Here is a 14,939-nt window from a genome sequence, read left to right on the forward strand (position 1 = left end):
CTAACTTCCATAAATGTCATACTGCATATATCCTATGGGGAAATTCACTATAACTAATGAGCAATTTATTCTCGAAAGAGGGCACTCTTGAAGATATCATATCCTTTATTTTCGTGCTAAAGAAAGGAAGGGGTTTTCATGACCACATTATCTATTGAGGATATATTCTTTTTTGTATTTTTATATTGAAATCTAATTATGTCAGTTAATCGGAGCAAAGGAATAATGCACAGCTACTGGTCCATAACAATATAGATTTTTTCCCCTGATTTCTGAAACTCCCTGTATTCTGATCATGGGTATTTGAATCCATATACTTTGGTTGGCTGGCAGCCAGTACGAACCAGAATGCCAAGGTATATATAATTACAGTACAGTTATTTCCCCTCTTCTCCACAATGCTTCTCTTCCGACTGTCTCTCTCGTTAAAAATTGTAAAATTTGTTGCCAGCAAGAGCAAGAACTACCCCTGCTTTTCATTTCTTTTAGCTGAAGCAGAAATATTCCAAAATTGTACATGAACACAGACAGAAAAGGGGCTGAGACAGTAAGGAAAGAGTTAAACATTTGTTAAGGTCTCAGTCCTATCTGCCCTTCTCCATTCCCTGGACCCATCTTTCACTCCCTACAGTTTAAGAAAAACCTTATACTTGGAATAATTACCATGCTAATACACAAGACACATTTTCACTATTTGCTAATCCTAAAAGCGAGGAATAATGTGAGTAGCACTTCGAAAGTAATAAGTAAACCATATATGAATCATTCTGGGCATTTCAGCCCACTGGTCTGGCTGAAAGCGGATGAGTAGGGACAGTGTTGCCTCTTCTGACAAGTAAAACCTGAAAACATAGTCATATATCCTAGTGCAATAACTAAGTAGTCCTACCTATTAACTTTTGTAATAACCACATCATGAGTTAGTAAATTCTTTGGCTTTGGAGTTTATTCAAGCCACAATTTGATTATTTCTGCCATAAATGGGGCTAACATCCTAAGATAGCTTTATACCTATATTACAGCTGCCAATGCTGTTTTCTGTAAAAAAGGTCATTCTTATGCTGTTTTTTCTTCTTTAAAAAAAAAAAAAAAAAATTTCTAATCATCTGGTAACTTCTGAATGGTAGTCTCAGATCAGCTTCTACGACTTCACAAACTCACCCATGCTTTTGGGATTAAGCGGTATCCTTGTCCCACCTTCAGTTTAGGCTAAAGGACTCAGGGGAGCCCAGTCAGGGAGCGCAGTGCTGCTGGTTTATATCACACCCTTGGTTGCTTCTGAGGGGGATCAGAGGTGTTCACCAGTGGCACAGGACATGATGAGCGCCCCCCCCCCCCCCCGTTTTGCAGCCCCCCACCCAGCTGCTGCTTTGCAGAGAATAGTCAGAGGAAAGAGGGAACGGCCTGAAGGTTGCTTTGCTGTTTTAGCTCGTGGTGGTTGTTTTCTCCCCTAAGGCAATGAGCAGAGAGCATATTGTGTACATTAATGAAGACCTCAGATGGGCATGCGGGAGAAGAAAGGGGTGCAGGCGCAATGTCGGCGAGGATATGGAGGTGTGGCTGGTGGGCAAGAGGGGATGTGCATGTGTGCAAGCAATGCCAGGCTGAGAATGCATGGAGGAGGTGTGTTTCGGGCATCGGCACTGGGTATGCACCTGAGGGAGCCGAACGAAAGGAGCAGTGGGCAAATGAGTGGGCAAGGGCTTGTCTTTCAGTTCTGGACTGAACTTCTTTCCTCTCTGTGCAGCCTCCGCAGCACCCCTCTAAAGCATCAGACCATATCATTCCGGGGAGGGGAAGGAGTAACGGGAACCTCCATTCCTCTGATTTTAGAGGAAGTCTTAAGTTGCAGTCCCTTTACAAATGACTGAGACTATCCCAACTGGGCTGAATGTTGTTCATCCCCTGCGGTTCTAAGTCTTTCTCTGGAACAATCGTGGAGTTAACTGTGAGTGGCCAAATTTCACAAGCTGTGGTGCGTTTATCAGAGACAAAAGCAGTACAGAAGAAATCTATCTTGAAACAATAAAGTGCTGAAATGCACGGCTTACCTGCTCCTACCCACCTCTGAGACAGGTTCTTGGCTATCAGGGTCAACGGATCTAACAGATCTTTGTTCTTGAAGGAAGATTTTCCCAACTCATGTCAGAGCTCATCTTGTACAGATTTTCCTCCAGGCTTTTCAGGTGGCTTCAAGCCTCCAGAGAAGACTGACACTTTCTATTTTTCCTTAAAGTCCTGTTACTTGCGTTAGAGCTTTACAGTAACTCTGCTCCCAGTGCCCAGGGTCAGTCTAGAGCACACAGCTTGGGACTGAAGAAATCTCCTGGGCCATCAGGTCTTGTCCCATGTTACCATACACAACCACATCACTGCTCCTTTTGGAAATGCGAGGAGCTCCGTCCTAAAGGTAATTATTATTTCTGCCCCGTTATCACTACTGGAAGTATTTTTCAAATCATAAGTTCTCTTATGTTTAGAAATAGTCTGATTTCTAGCTTAAATATATTCATGGGCAGTTCACATCCATTTGTTCTTGAAGAAAGCACCTGCGATGCACTTACCCTTGGTAAGGCAAGTTTTTACAAATATTCCCTGCGCCTGTGGTATCTGTTACGATTTGGTACAAGGGTCCTTGGCATTTCTTAGCTCCCACAGATTTGCATCGGCCTCACGGGAAACGGACGGGTGCGCCGGCTGTGAGGAGAGACGGGCGTCCGGTGGCCGTGGGGGATTTTGGTGCCGGGTGCTCGGGTGGCCGTGGGGGACTTCGGTGTCGCATGGGAACGTGGCGTTCAGGGCGTGGTACAGACGCGACCGTGGACTGGTGATGGACGGGCGCACACAGCAGCCAGGAGGTGAAGGCGCCTGGGCTAGCTGTGGGTGACCGGCTGTGGGTGCTCCGGCCATGTGGATGGGGATGCGGGGGAAGGGGCCGGCTGTGGCGGACGGGGCTGGCCGGTGCGTTGGGGTATTTTGGGGCACGGGGGTCTGGGCCGGCCTCGGCGTCTGGGGATGTGCTGGGGGCGCGATGCGGGGAGGGACGGGGACGGCCGCGGGGCGCGATGCGGGGAGGGACGGGGACGGCCGCGGGGCGCGATGCGGGCAGGGACGGGGACCGCCGTGGGGCCGGGGGCGAGGCGCGGGGCCGGCGGCAGCGCGGGGGGCGCCGAGGGCGCGGGCGGCGGCGGGGCCCGGCGGGGCGCCGGTGCCGGCGGGGCCCGCGGGGCCGGGGCGGGGGCCGCCCCCGCCGCCCCCTCCGCCGCCGCGGGGCCGTGCGGGGCGGCGGCCGCGGGCCCGGCCGCGCCGTGACGTCACCGGCCGGGGCGGCTATAGGCTGCGGGCGGCGCTCCCCGAAGCGGCGGCGGCTCCGCTCTGCGCGCTCACTCCGCGCTGCCGCAGCCCCCAGCGCCCGCGGCGCCCGGGCGCTCCCTCGCTGCCTCCGCCGGCGCAGGTAAGGGGCTCCGGGGCGGGCACCGGCACCGCGGGGCAGGACCCGGCGCGGCTCCGGCAGCCTGCCCCCGCCGGGGAGCGGGGGTCTGGCAGCCGGGCCGCCGCCGCCTCCCTTCCCGCGGCAACTAGTTGGGGCGAGCGGCCGGGCGGCGCTGCCCGGGATGCCGGGCGATTTTGAAGTCGGTGGTGCGGCGCGATGCCCCGTCCCCGTCCCGCCGCCCCTCTGCCGCCCCCCGGGCGCGGAGCCGGGGCCGCTCGGAGCGCCGCCGTGGCGGGGCGCGGGGAGGAGGCTGCCGCAGCCGCCGGCGCGGTGTTTTGGGGAGGGGGGAGCTGCGCAGGGTGGGTGCCTCGGAGCGCTGATGTGTCCGGCTCCCTTTGCAGGCTGCTCTGTCACTTTAGAGCGAGCGTGAGGCTGAGCCGGCAGCACCCCGGGCATTTCCAGCGAGCGCCCGCCAGCAGCCCGGCACTGATTGAAATTTAGGCGTCTTCAGAGAGGGGAGGAAGATCCTCATCTTCCGAAGCCTCCTCAATGAGTGCCAAGCTCTCCAAGGAGTTGAGGCTGTCCCTGCCGCCTTGTCTTCTGAACAGGACATCTGGCACCTTAAACGTCAGCAGCACCTGCATCACGCAAGTGGGTCAACTCTTCCAGTCCTTCTCATCCACCGTGGTTTTAATTGTCCTGGTCACCCTCATCTTCTGCCTGATCCTTCTCTCCCTCACCACCTTCCACATCCACAAGAGGAAGATGAAGAAGCGGAAAATGCAAAAGGCTCAGGAGGAGTACGAACGGGACCACTGCACCCGCAGCAGCAATAGCGGCAGCCAGCACCCTGGGACGGGGGTGCAGGGAGAGGCACCCCAAGGAAGAGACAGCCGGCTGGGAAGACCCCCCCAGGACTCGGAGATCCAGCGCCCCTCTCCCTTGGCAGCCCCGAGCTCTCAGCAAGCACAGGCTTGTTTGGACACAGCTGGTGCGGGGCTCTTGCAGACGGTGATTTTGTCATGATGTTTTGGGGGAGACCTCGCGAAGGCGCTGGTTGGTGTTTGTAAATACCTGAGTGATTATTCTAGTCCCCGAAGAAGAAGAAAACATTGCTAATTCAAATGAACGAACAAGCCCACAATCCAAGCGCATGATAGATCACATTGCGTTTCTCATTGACTGTGCGAGGAAAGGATGCGTCTTTTTACTGGAGAAGGAGCTGCACACAGCTACCAAATATCGTCATCCACTTGGAGGAGAGGGTCGGGGTGGGGGATCCCTTTTCCTTGGACATCATTACCCTGAGGATCGGGACGATCCCACTCTCTCGGGATTCCCACTGCACCCTGTGTCATCATTGCATGGCGTGGGTTGGGGCATGGGTGAGTGGCGTGGGGGGAGAGGCAGGTCTGGCGGGTGCCTTGGGACCCCCTGTCCCCTCAGAGCAGGGCAGCAGCCCACCCTGGTCTCTCCTTTTGTGCTAGGACCTATGCCCCTGTCCCATCCCTCTCACTCCTTTCCAGGACTGGATATCGTTTTGTGTAGAAATGGCCACCCCTAGTTGGGCTTAACTGCAAGCGCCCTCTGGCCCCACGGCCCCGTGCCCCCCAGCTGCAGCTCTGAGCATCCCACTGTCCGGGGGAATGGAGCGAGCTGTCTGCACAGAGCAATGCCCGGGCTTTGCTCTCCCCTCAGCTCCCCTCATCTTCAAATGCCCCCCCATCCCCATGCCATGAAACCTGAAACACACCCAGGACCGTTTTGTGTGGCAGGTCGAGGTGATGTGCAGTAACGTGCCTGTCGTCTCCCAGGGGAGGGTGTCCTTGTACCTCCTGTTGGTCCTGAAACAAATCCAGTTCTGCACCAGGCACCCTGCACTGAACGCCTGCGTTTACAGCTTCGCCTCCCAGCAAGGAATTCTGCAGCAGTACAGAGCTGGCTTCTACTTTTTTAGGCTGATAGATATTTTTAACCCTCCTAATCTAGTAGACAGGGACGGACAACACTTAATTTTCTCCCCTTTCCCCTTCTGGGAAACAAACAACGCAGTTGTGCGAAATGTCCACTCCTAAACCCTGGCAAATATTTATTGCAGAAGTGGCTGGTGTAGTTTCTCCCTAGCAAGCACCAGGAGTTTTTTTGTCTGTGGATGGCAGGTGTGAGTGGCTGCTAGTACTGCGTGTGTTGGAGGAAGCAGCATCGGGTACAGAAAATGCGGCTTTGCTTAGCGCTTAAATCAATGACCATTACTTGAAGGTGCCTTAACAGAGTGCCATATCCAAACTTTGAAACATCTTGTGTGGTATCATAGCAGAGGCAGCCCTCTACTGTGCATATTAACATCTAAAAAATACAACAAAGAAAAAGTGATCCCAAGGGATTTCTTCTTCTTTTTTTTTTTTTTTCCTTTCTATCCCAGCATTCAAAGTGATCTGAAGAGACAGTAATAGTCCACAGTTTTTAGTATTTTGTATCCACTTATTCCCTCTCTGCTGTACTCTGCCTCCCAGGGTGGCTGGTAGGCTAGAAAAAATCCCAGGCACATGCACCGGAAGGTGTGGGGCCCTGAGCCAGGAGTGAATGCTGGTAACCAATTTAAATTAGGGAAAGAGGGTGGCAGAAGTGCTCTGTAATCCTCTAATAGCCCCCAAATGCAGAGTTTTCAGGGCAGTGTTTCTGTTACCCAGTTTTACCCCTTTCCAGTCTTGCCTGGTCTGATGGGAAATTGCTGTTGAGTTTGGATCCGTCCCTCCAGCGTTTTAGGCAAGTACTGTATCATCCAGCTCAAGGAGCTGCTCCACCAGCTGAGGTTAGTGTGGCAAGCGTACCTGCGACCGAATGGTGTTTTGCACATTGCAGTTTGATGGGAGCGATGGCTGACTCTCGCTGCCAGCCAGTATGATCGGATGCTAATGGCTACTTCATTGTTGCTGGGCAAGGAAATTGGCTTTGTTTTGTTTCCCCTAATAAAGGATGCATGAACTTTTGTGTTTAACCTCCTTATGCAACTGCAGCACGGTATTGCACCACAGGGAATAGATTTAGGACAATGAAGAGTGTTCAGTAAACAGTAATGGAGCTTCCTGATCGTTGATCTCCACTAAACAGAGAGATATTACTTTCCCCTTTATTTTGTGCCTTTAAAAAAAAAAAAAACAAAACAGTGTATAATTTTGAGTTTTATAAAAGCAATAAGATGTTCCAAACCACTCCAGTGCATTTCTGGTTGATGATTCCACTTCTTTAGTGTCTGAAGTCAGATACTCTTCCTTCTGCCTTATGCACTCAAGGCATGCAATAATTCCCCAGAAGTGTACTGCTTGTCACATCTCATTGCAGTTATAAAATTGCCCTATTTTTGAAGAAAAAAAAGAAGGATGGAGAGATAGATATATATATCTTTATATATATTATGGATATATAGGTATATATATTATTTATATAATCTAATGACACTAAAAGTAGTTGCAAAAATGTAACAAGAATTAAAATATGTTATGTAAAACTCTATCCTCTGTTAATTAGCTTTGATTTAATATTTTAATATCTCTGTATTTATGTAAATCTATGTAAATTACGTGGTCTATAAGTAAAATTTCATACTGACTTTAATTTTCTCAGAACTGTGAGCTTCTTGTGGTATCATTTAAGGTTTTGCATTTCTAAAGTTAAATTACACGAGATATGAAAAGTTATAAATTCTTATTATCACGCAGAAATACTGCAATAAGTTTCCTGCGTACTCCCAATACACAATCCTATCTTGAAGTACTGCAAGCTTATGAGGTTTAATTGAACAGTCTCAGGAGACCTAGCTGATACAAGCAGGACACGTAGGTTTTCATTTTCATGAAACAATAAGCAATCTAGGGAATAGATGTGGATTTTTAAAACAGAGTTTATGCTTGGAGGTTCTGTCAAATCAATTGCTTCAAAACCCTACAGCTACAGCTAAACTTCTGCACTTAGCATTCAGTATTAATAAGGCTGATGCTTCTTTCCCCTCCCCCCTCCTACTTAAACTAGAAAAGTGTAGGAAATTGTTCATATTTCTAAAGCATACATTTTCAGCTAACTGTGAAACTGCCCAAAGGGTTTTGAATATACATATTTTATGCAAGTGTAATACCTATGTATCTGTATCCATATATTTAAATATTTTTGTGTAACCTTTTCTACGATATTTGATAGAGATGTCGGGTAAATGCTTGTACCATTCTCGTACGTAAGGAAGGATTTATACCCTCTTGATGCGGACATTCTTTTTCCTGTGAATTTGCACTGGTTTCGGCAAGTTACGATGGAGACTGGGCAGCTGAGTGCTGGCTGCTGGAAGAACAGACAGTCTTTCCTCTGCTAAGGGGCACATCCTCCGGCTGGATTTTCCTGGTTCTGAATAAGAACTTGGGGCTGGTTGCCCACTGGCATCCTGCATGCGTAAGAATAAGAAGCGCTGTGGCGCTCAGCAGTTCCTGTCTGGTCCAGCTGCCGTCCCATGGAAGAAGCATGACAGCAGTGACTTGTTTTGTAGATCCTAGTGAGAACTGAGATCCCACCGGACGGTGCAGTGGCAGCGCTGGGGCTGGATCAGAGAGTTGGCGATGCCTCATCCTGCGCTCCCAATCCTCCGAGCCTGCTGCTGCCCTGGGACTTTGTCCAGCTCCCACTGGCATCAACGGGAGTGGCTTCCACTGATTGCCAAGGGACTTGGATCCCATCTCTAGTCCACAGGGAGGGTGACAGCTCTCCACATCACCACCACTGTCCCTGCTCTGCACCCGTCCCGGCAGCCTCCGTGGGGATGGAAACCATGAGGGCTGGGATCCTTCAGCCTGGCGGCACTGGGAAACTCGCAATGCTACTGTCAGCTCCGCTTCTACAGGCTGAGGCGTGTAGGTTTCTACATGGATCCTATGTGGATCATGGACAGGGAATGTAATTTCATTAAAATGTGTCATTCCAGCATTTTTTTCTGTGGGGGTTTGTCTGCTGCAAATGTAGTCTCAGATGAAATTTGCAGGCTCTCCATCCAGACATGTTTTAGCTTTTGATACATCTCTCTCAGACATATATCTGTATATATGGATATATATCTGGAAAGAAATGCTGGATAAAAAGCAAAGAACAGAGACTCCACATTAGAGGCAAAACTGTCCTATGGCTAAAAACTGGGGTTTTTTTTGCTTTTATTTTTAATTAATTTTAAAGGCTACTATCTTTAATGTAAATAGGAAGTTACTATGTGATTAATGTTTTCCGTAGCATTTCTGAGTGCTATCTTGTTTCTGGAAAGCTATGTCCAGTGTTTTGAAGCAGCTGTGCTTTTCTCCTTCTGTTGTTATGAATATGAGTGCAACTTTTATGTGGGGAGGAAAAAGAACATGACTTGACTCTTTAGACAGGACTGTATTATTTTAAATCCAGTTATAGGACTTGGTTGCTTTTTTTTTTCTTTCTAATGGTTATTCTCTCTGCACGTTTGTATTTTTTCTATGGGTACTTGAAACCCTGCATTTTAATACGTATGCAAGATATGAAGGGACACATGAAAAACGAAGTAGGAAACATTCTTTTTCCTCTTTTGTGTAAATAGCAAAATTTATAATGACTTAGATACCATTTGATTACATTTCTCATCTACATAGAATTTGGCATGACTCATATACAAACCTTTAATAATGCTTTCATTTATGTTAAAAATTAGAACTACTTTTATCCAGGACTGACTTTCTCATCTCTTTCTGGTATCTAACTCTTTTTTTCCCTGAAGCCAAGCTTTCCATCTGATCACTAAATAAATTTCTAGTAGAACAGAGCCTCCTTCTGTTTTTAGTCTTTTACATGTAGGTTTCTGGTCTGAATCCAGCCAAACTCAATAGTGTAGAAAGTGTGTTACAAACTTGCAAAAACTGGATGGTGTATGAGCCTTGAGGAGAGAGGTGACTGTCTGACAAGCAAACAGGTGGAATGCCTGGCAATGGTAATAGCTTTCCTGTTTGGGGTGATGGAAGTGAAGCCTCCCCATCCACTGGATGAACCTGGGTGAAGGGCGACCCATTCCAGCCACAGCAGAGACAAATATCAATCTCCTTCCTGATACCATTGCTCTAAAACATAATTTTCTATATGACACTCATTTCTGTAAATTATATGTAATATATTTCTTATTCAAATCAAAGAAGTTTTCATTGCTTCATTGGTACTATATGTTCTCTGTGGATAACTAGAAGAATTCATTTTCCAACCCTTTTAACCCAATACCTCCACAAGCATCAATTTTGTATGAGTTAGGAAATAAATAAATATTTGGATCAGAACACTGTCAGTAAAAATTGCCTTTATTTATATAATCCGGTGTTCCAGTTGGTTTTTCTTTGTTGTTTTCTTCCTTGAAATGGAGAAATATAATCTGTTCATTATTTTACTTTTCTAAAGAGGACAAAGAATTTGAAGCAAGCACTGCAAAATGCACATATACAAACAGGAAAAGATTTCACATTGCACAGCAGAACAAAATCCTGTAGGTTGGTTTCACAGTAATTCTTTGTCCTCTGTTTCTCAGACTCCCCGCTCAGTCAAGCAAATTTTTAACATAAAATCTTCTGAAAGAACTCACATATAACAGGTAGATTGCCTTTCTTTTATGGTTTTAGCCTTGCAAAAAACACTAACACACAGTCATTGACAAAGTACAGGTTAAAACTTTCCAAACATCTAGTAATCTAAAAATAATAAACTATCCTAGGGGATTGTGAGTACTGTAAATAAGGGGTAAGTATAGAAGGTTAGAAGGAGAAAATATTGTCTCTATAATACAATAAAAGCAGCATGTGCTGGAGGATGAATTCATGATGTGTAAATGAGCACCTTTACATTTTATTCCTGGCTCTGTCACACATTGTGAGGCCCTCAGCTTCCAAGCTATTTATGTAGTAACCAATGTATAACTTCTCTGTTAAATAAAGACATGGAACCTGCAAATATACAGCCCTGAAATGAATAAATTAAGCCTCATATACATTAACAAAATACTGATACTGTAATACAAATTAAGAGAGTCTTTATGCTAATCACCTGGCTTGAATTATTCAAGTGCTTACATTTGGCAGCGAGGTCCAAGTGGTACCGTGCACAGCTGGGAGACGGATGGCTGGGCAAGACGCTTGAACAGTCACACCAAGAGGCTCAATTTAATTTTTAAGTTGAAGTGGAATACGTATTATGAAGGAGAGCCAAGACGACTGTTTATTTTGCCATTTCATCACTCATAACACTTTTTTCAGTGCAGAAAACAGCCTTGTGTGGTTTTGAGCAGAGTGCTGACTAAGGTCATAAGAATATAGGAAAAGGCAATTCTTGGGAGTAATCCCCTCACTAATGACGTTCATGGCAAAACCTCCCTGAATTCAGTGGGGCCCGTACTACGCCCAAGGTGATACCACATCTGACTCCCTGCTGGCTCTCCATCCCTTGCCAGTGTCATCAGACTCTTGATTGCTGCAGTTAGTATTTCTAGGGCACATGGATTTCTCTTGTCTTTTGACTCACAGTCTATACTCAGCTCCTGTGGGGGACAGCGGAGGATCACCGCTGTGACACACTCACGCTTGCTTTTCTTTAGCTTTCTTTGTGTCCTGTTATTCTCTCTGGATCTGACTCCCCACTAGAGAGCCTGTCTGGTTAGTCTTTCCATAACATGGGCTATGTTGGCCAGGCTTGTTTCTTCCTTCCAATGGGTAATCTCAGCCTATCATCTCTGACGTTAGAAAATTCCTCTCTTTAAGCAATCTGTTGGTTTGATTTCTGCAAAGATACAGTAGGACTTTACCCTCATTGTGATCCGGCATTGTCACGCATTTACCCATACCCCAACCATATTAATATAGTATCAAGATCTCTGTGACAAGGCAGAAGCTTTTGAGAAAGTGCTGGGCTTCAAACAGTCTGAGAAATCCCAGCATGCTTCCTGACATGGTCGATTGGCTCTGGAACAACATCACATTTCCTGATTAAGCTGCCAGCCTTAGACTACAGGCTGAAACTGCTGAGAGATCATCATTCTTTCATATCAAGAACACTACTGTAGGGAAAAATACAAGTTAATATCAATTACAGAGGGGAGACTAAATAAATGAGAGGATGTGATGATAATATGAGTATTAATATGCAAATATATATGTAAAACCTGGGAGACAGACAAGGTCAACAGAATGTCTAGTAATGGGTGACCACCCGGTCCACATTTTCTTCTTTTAAATCAGATTATCACAATCCATTCTTTTACTTATGGTCTCGAATGCTATTAGACATATGCTTTTACTTTACTGCTCAGCTAGAAAAATCAGTCAGTGAGCCTCTGCTTCTCTATGAACTCCAGCTGAACTGTTTAAAGTCTATTTGTTTTCATTATAGAAATACGGTTTCTATTAAACCATCCTTTTGACAGACCTCAGCAACAGCATGGGGGAGCCTTCACTTCCAGCACATGTGTTGGAGCTTGTTCAATCTGGCAATGGTGATGTGTAAAGGAGGACAACCATGCAGATGATCATATGGGGTCACTGCAAAAATCTGTAAATAATGACTACATTTGAACAGAAAACAAGAAACATGTAAACCCTGAGACAGCCATGCTTTTCACCTATCTACAGTGAAACAAGTTCAAAACATCTCTGCTCACCACTTGAATTATTCTGGATTTATATACCTCTAGAACTGAGCTGACTCTATGGGCCATTACCTGCCTGGCAGAGCTTCTCTAAAGTCAGTTCCTCTTGGGGTAAAGGGATGATGATGAACCTAGCAGAGGAGTGGAAAAGGTGGCTGAAATGTGACAGATAGGTTTTAGTATTACTGTTTGCATAGCGCTGTAGCCGTACTGCAGGGGTAGGAGCAGATTCCTTAGGCCAATACGCTTGCAAGTGAGAAAACATGACAGTACCACACAACTCCTTTGTTATAAGATCTGAGTGTAATGTCTTTTATAAATGAAAAGTTCAGATATTACAGCTTCCAGAGAAACTCTTGAGATCATTATGCTCCAATTAGGCCTTCTCTATTTCTTTTCAGAAGATTTCTTCTTATGTTCTGGAAAGCAGAATCTCAGATTACATCAAAATAAAGCAAGCAACATGACCTCGTAATCCATGTGAGAAAGCTGAGCTTCTGAAAGACACCAGGTTGACAAATCTCTATTTGTTCATAGCCTGGGCACTTCACCATCAGAGAATTGTGCTTCTTCTCCACTGACATGCACCAGGTGTTGCAGCGAGGGGCCAGGAGGAGGAGTTCAGATTCCCTGAGCATGCAGCCCTCATTCAGGTCCTTCAGACTGACAGAGGTGGTGAACTTGCAATAGCTGTCAACAGGAAAATGGAGAGAAAACACTCACCTCCCACCATGTAAGGCATGGAAAAAAACAGCTTTTGGAAAAACAAAGATCTTGCTGGGTTAGCACTGGTGATTTGGTAAGGAAAATTTCCAGGATTTACTTCACAGCACGTGGGCCTGAGTAACTTCTCAGCTTGAGGAGGTTTCCATTTGCCTTCCTGTCTCCTGTCCACTGCCAGCACTCTTCCAGACCACTTTACCTGAATTCAGTGTTAGGTCATCAGTAACTTATTTTACTCTGATGCAAATTATGGTACACTTGCACAGATGGATAGTGAATGAGTTAGCGAGTCGCAAGGGAGGACTGGTATGGCAATGGTGTAACATCCAGCAGCAAGGGGAAGGATGCAGGGGCACTAAAACCATCAGCACAGTTTTGGGAAGGGCTTATGAGTCCCATTTAGTCTATCTGGTGCTTAATATCCATGTCATGGATGTCTGAGATTAAAATATAGACAGCCTGCTGTGGCTGTAGGCTCACCTGACTCTTGGGTACTGTCACACCCCTCTGCCACAATGGCCACAGCCTGCTTCTCACCCCATACTGTCCAGCCGCATTAGCCTGCTTTTATCCCTCTACCCTTTGAATGAGTTGCTCCATGGTTGCCGAGATATCCCCCTGCTCCCCTGTGTGTCCAGCCCCATACAATGTCTGCAGCTCCCACTCCTGACCTGGTTTGCTTGCACATGGTATGAATTGATCAGTGCAGACAAGGTCCCAGTTACCCCTGCCTTCCTCCCCGTGCAGCCACCAGCATGGGCTTCACCCCCAACTCAGCCACCCACAGATCTTGTAAGGAGTCAACACCATTCAGGTTTCTTCTCTTCTGTCAAACGTAGTTGGAATTAGCCAATGGATGCAAAAACTGTTGGGGGAGGACAACTGACAGGCATTTGGGCAGTGAATGTGACGCCCATCTACAAGAAGGGCCGGAAGGAGGATCCGGGGAACTACAGGCCTGTCAGCCTGACCTCGGTGCTGGGGAAGGTCATGGAGCAGATCATCTTGAGTGTCATTACGTGGCACGTGTGGGACAACCGGGGGACAGGCTCAGCCAGCATGGGTTTGTGAAAGGCAGGTCCTGTTTCACTAACCTACTCTCCTTCTATGAGAAGGTGACCCGCTCGGTGGTTGAGGGGAAGGCTGTGGATGTTGTCTACCTGGACTTTAGTAAAGCCTTTGAAACTGTTTCCCACAGCATTGTCCTGGAGAAACTGGCTGCTCATGGCTTGGACAGGCGTACTCTTTGCTGGGTAAAAAACTGGCTGGATGGCCAGGCTCAAAGAGTTATGGTGAATGGAGTTAAATCCAGGTGGCGGCCAGTCACAAGTGGTGTTCCCCAGGGCTCAGTATTGGGGCCAGTTCTGTTTAATATCTTTATCAGTGATCTGGACAAGGGGATTGAGTGCACCCTCAGTACGTTTGCAGACGACACCAAGTTGGGCAGTGGTGATCTGCTGGAGGGTAGGAAAGCTCTACAGAGGGACCTGGACAGGCTGGATCAATGGGCTGAGGCCAATGGTATGAGGTTCAACAAGGCTCAGTGCTGGGTCCTGCACCTGTTGCCGGTCACAACAACCCCATGCAACGCTACAGGCTTGAGGAAGAGTGGCTGGAGAGCTGCCTGGTGGAAAAGGACCTGGGGGTGTTGGTTGACAGCCACCTGAACATGAGCCAGCAGTGTGCCCAGGTGGCCAAGAAGGCCAATAGCATCCCGGCTTGTATCAGAAATAGTGTGGCCAGCAGGACCAGGGAAGTGATTGTTCCCCTGTACTTGGCACTGGTGAGGCCGCACCTCGAATACTGTGTTCAGTTTTGGGCCCCTCACTCCAAGAAGGACATTGAGGTGCTGGAGCGTGTCCAGAGAAGGGCAACGAAGCTGGTGAAGGGTCTGGAGCACAAGTCTTATGAGGACTGGCTAGGGAACTGGCGTTGTTTAGTCTGGAGAAGAGGAGGCTGAGGGGAGACCTTATTGCTCTCTACAACTACCTGAAAGGAGGTTGTAGCGAGGTGGGGGTCGGTCTCTTCTCCCAAGTAACAAGCAACTGGACAAGAGGAAACGGCCTCAAGTTGTGCCAGGGGAGGTTTAGATTGGATATTAGGTAAAACTTG

The 14,939-nt window shown here is 47.3% G+C and overlaps 1 protein-coding gene across 1 annotated transcript; it reads left to right on the plus strand.

Moving 5' to 3' along the window:
* Nucleotides 1–3,982: 3,982 nt before the first annotated feature.
* On the plus strand, nt 3,983–4,459 carry LOC309603086 (uncharacterized protein C11orf87 homolog; the record flags this gene model as incomplete). Its single annotated transcript, XM_082337483.1, has 1 exon — nt 3,983–4,459. One exon carries the CDS (start codon nt 3,983–3,985, stop codon nt 4,457–4,459), a length of 477 nt encoding a protein of 158 aa, XP_082193609.1.
* Nucleotides 4,460–14,939: the final 10,480 nt, after the last annotated feature.

Source organism: Platalea leucorodia, assembly GCF_965183815.1.
Source record: "Platalea leucorodia genome assembly, chromosome: 2".
Taxonomy (NCBI): Eukaryota; Metazoa; Chordata; class Aves; order Pelecaniformes; family Threskiornithidae; genus Platalea; species Platalea leucorodia.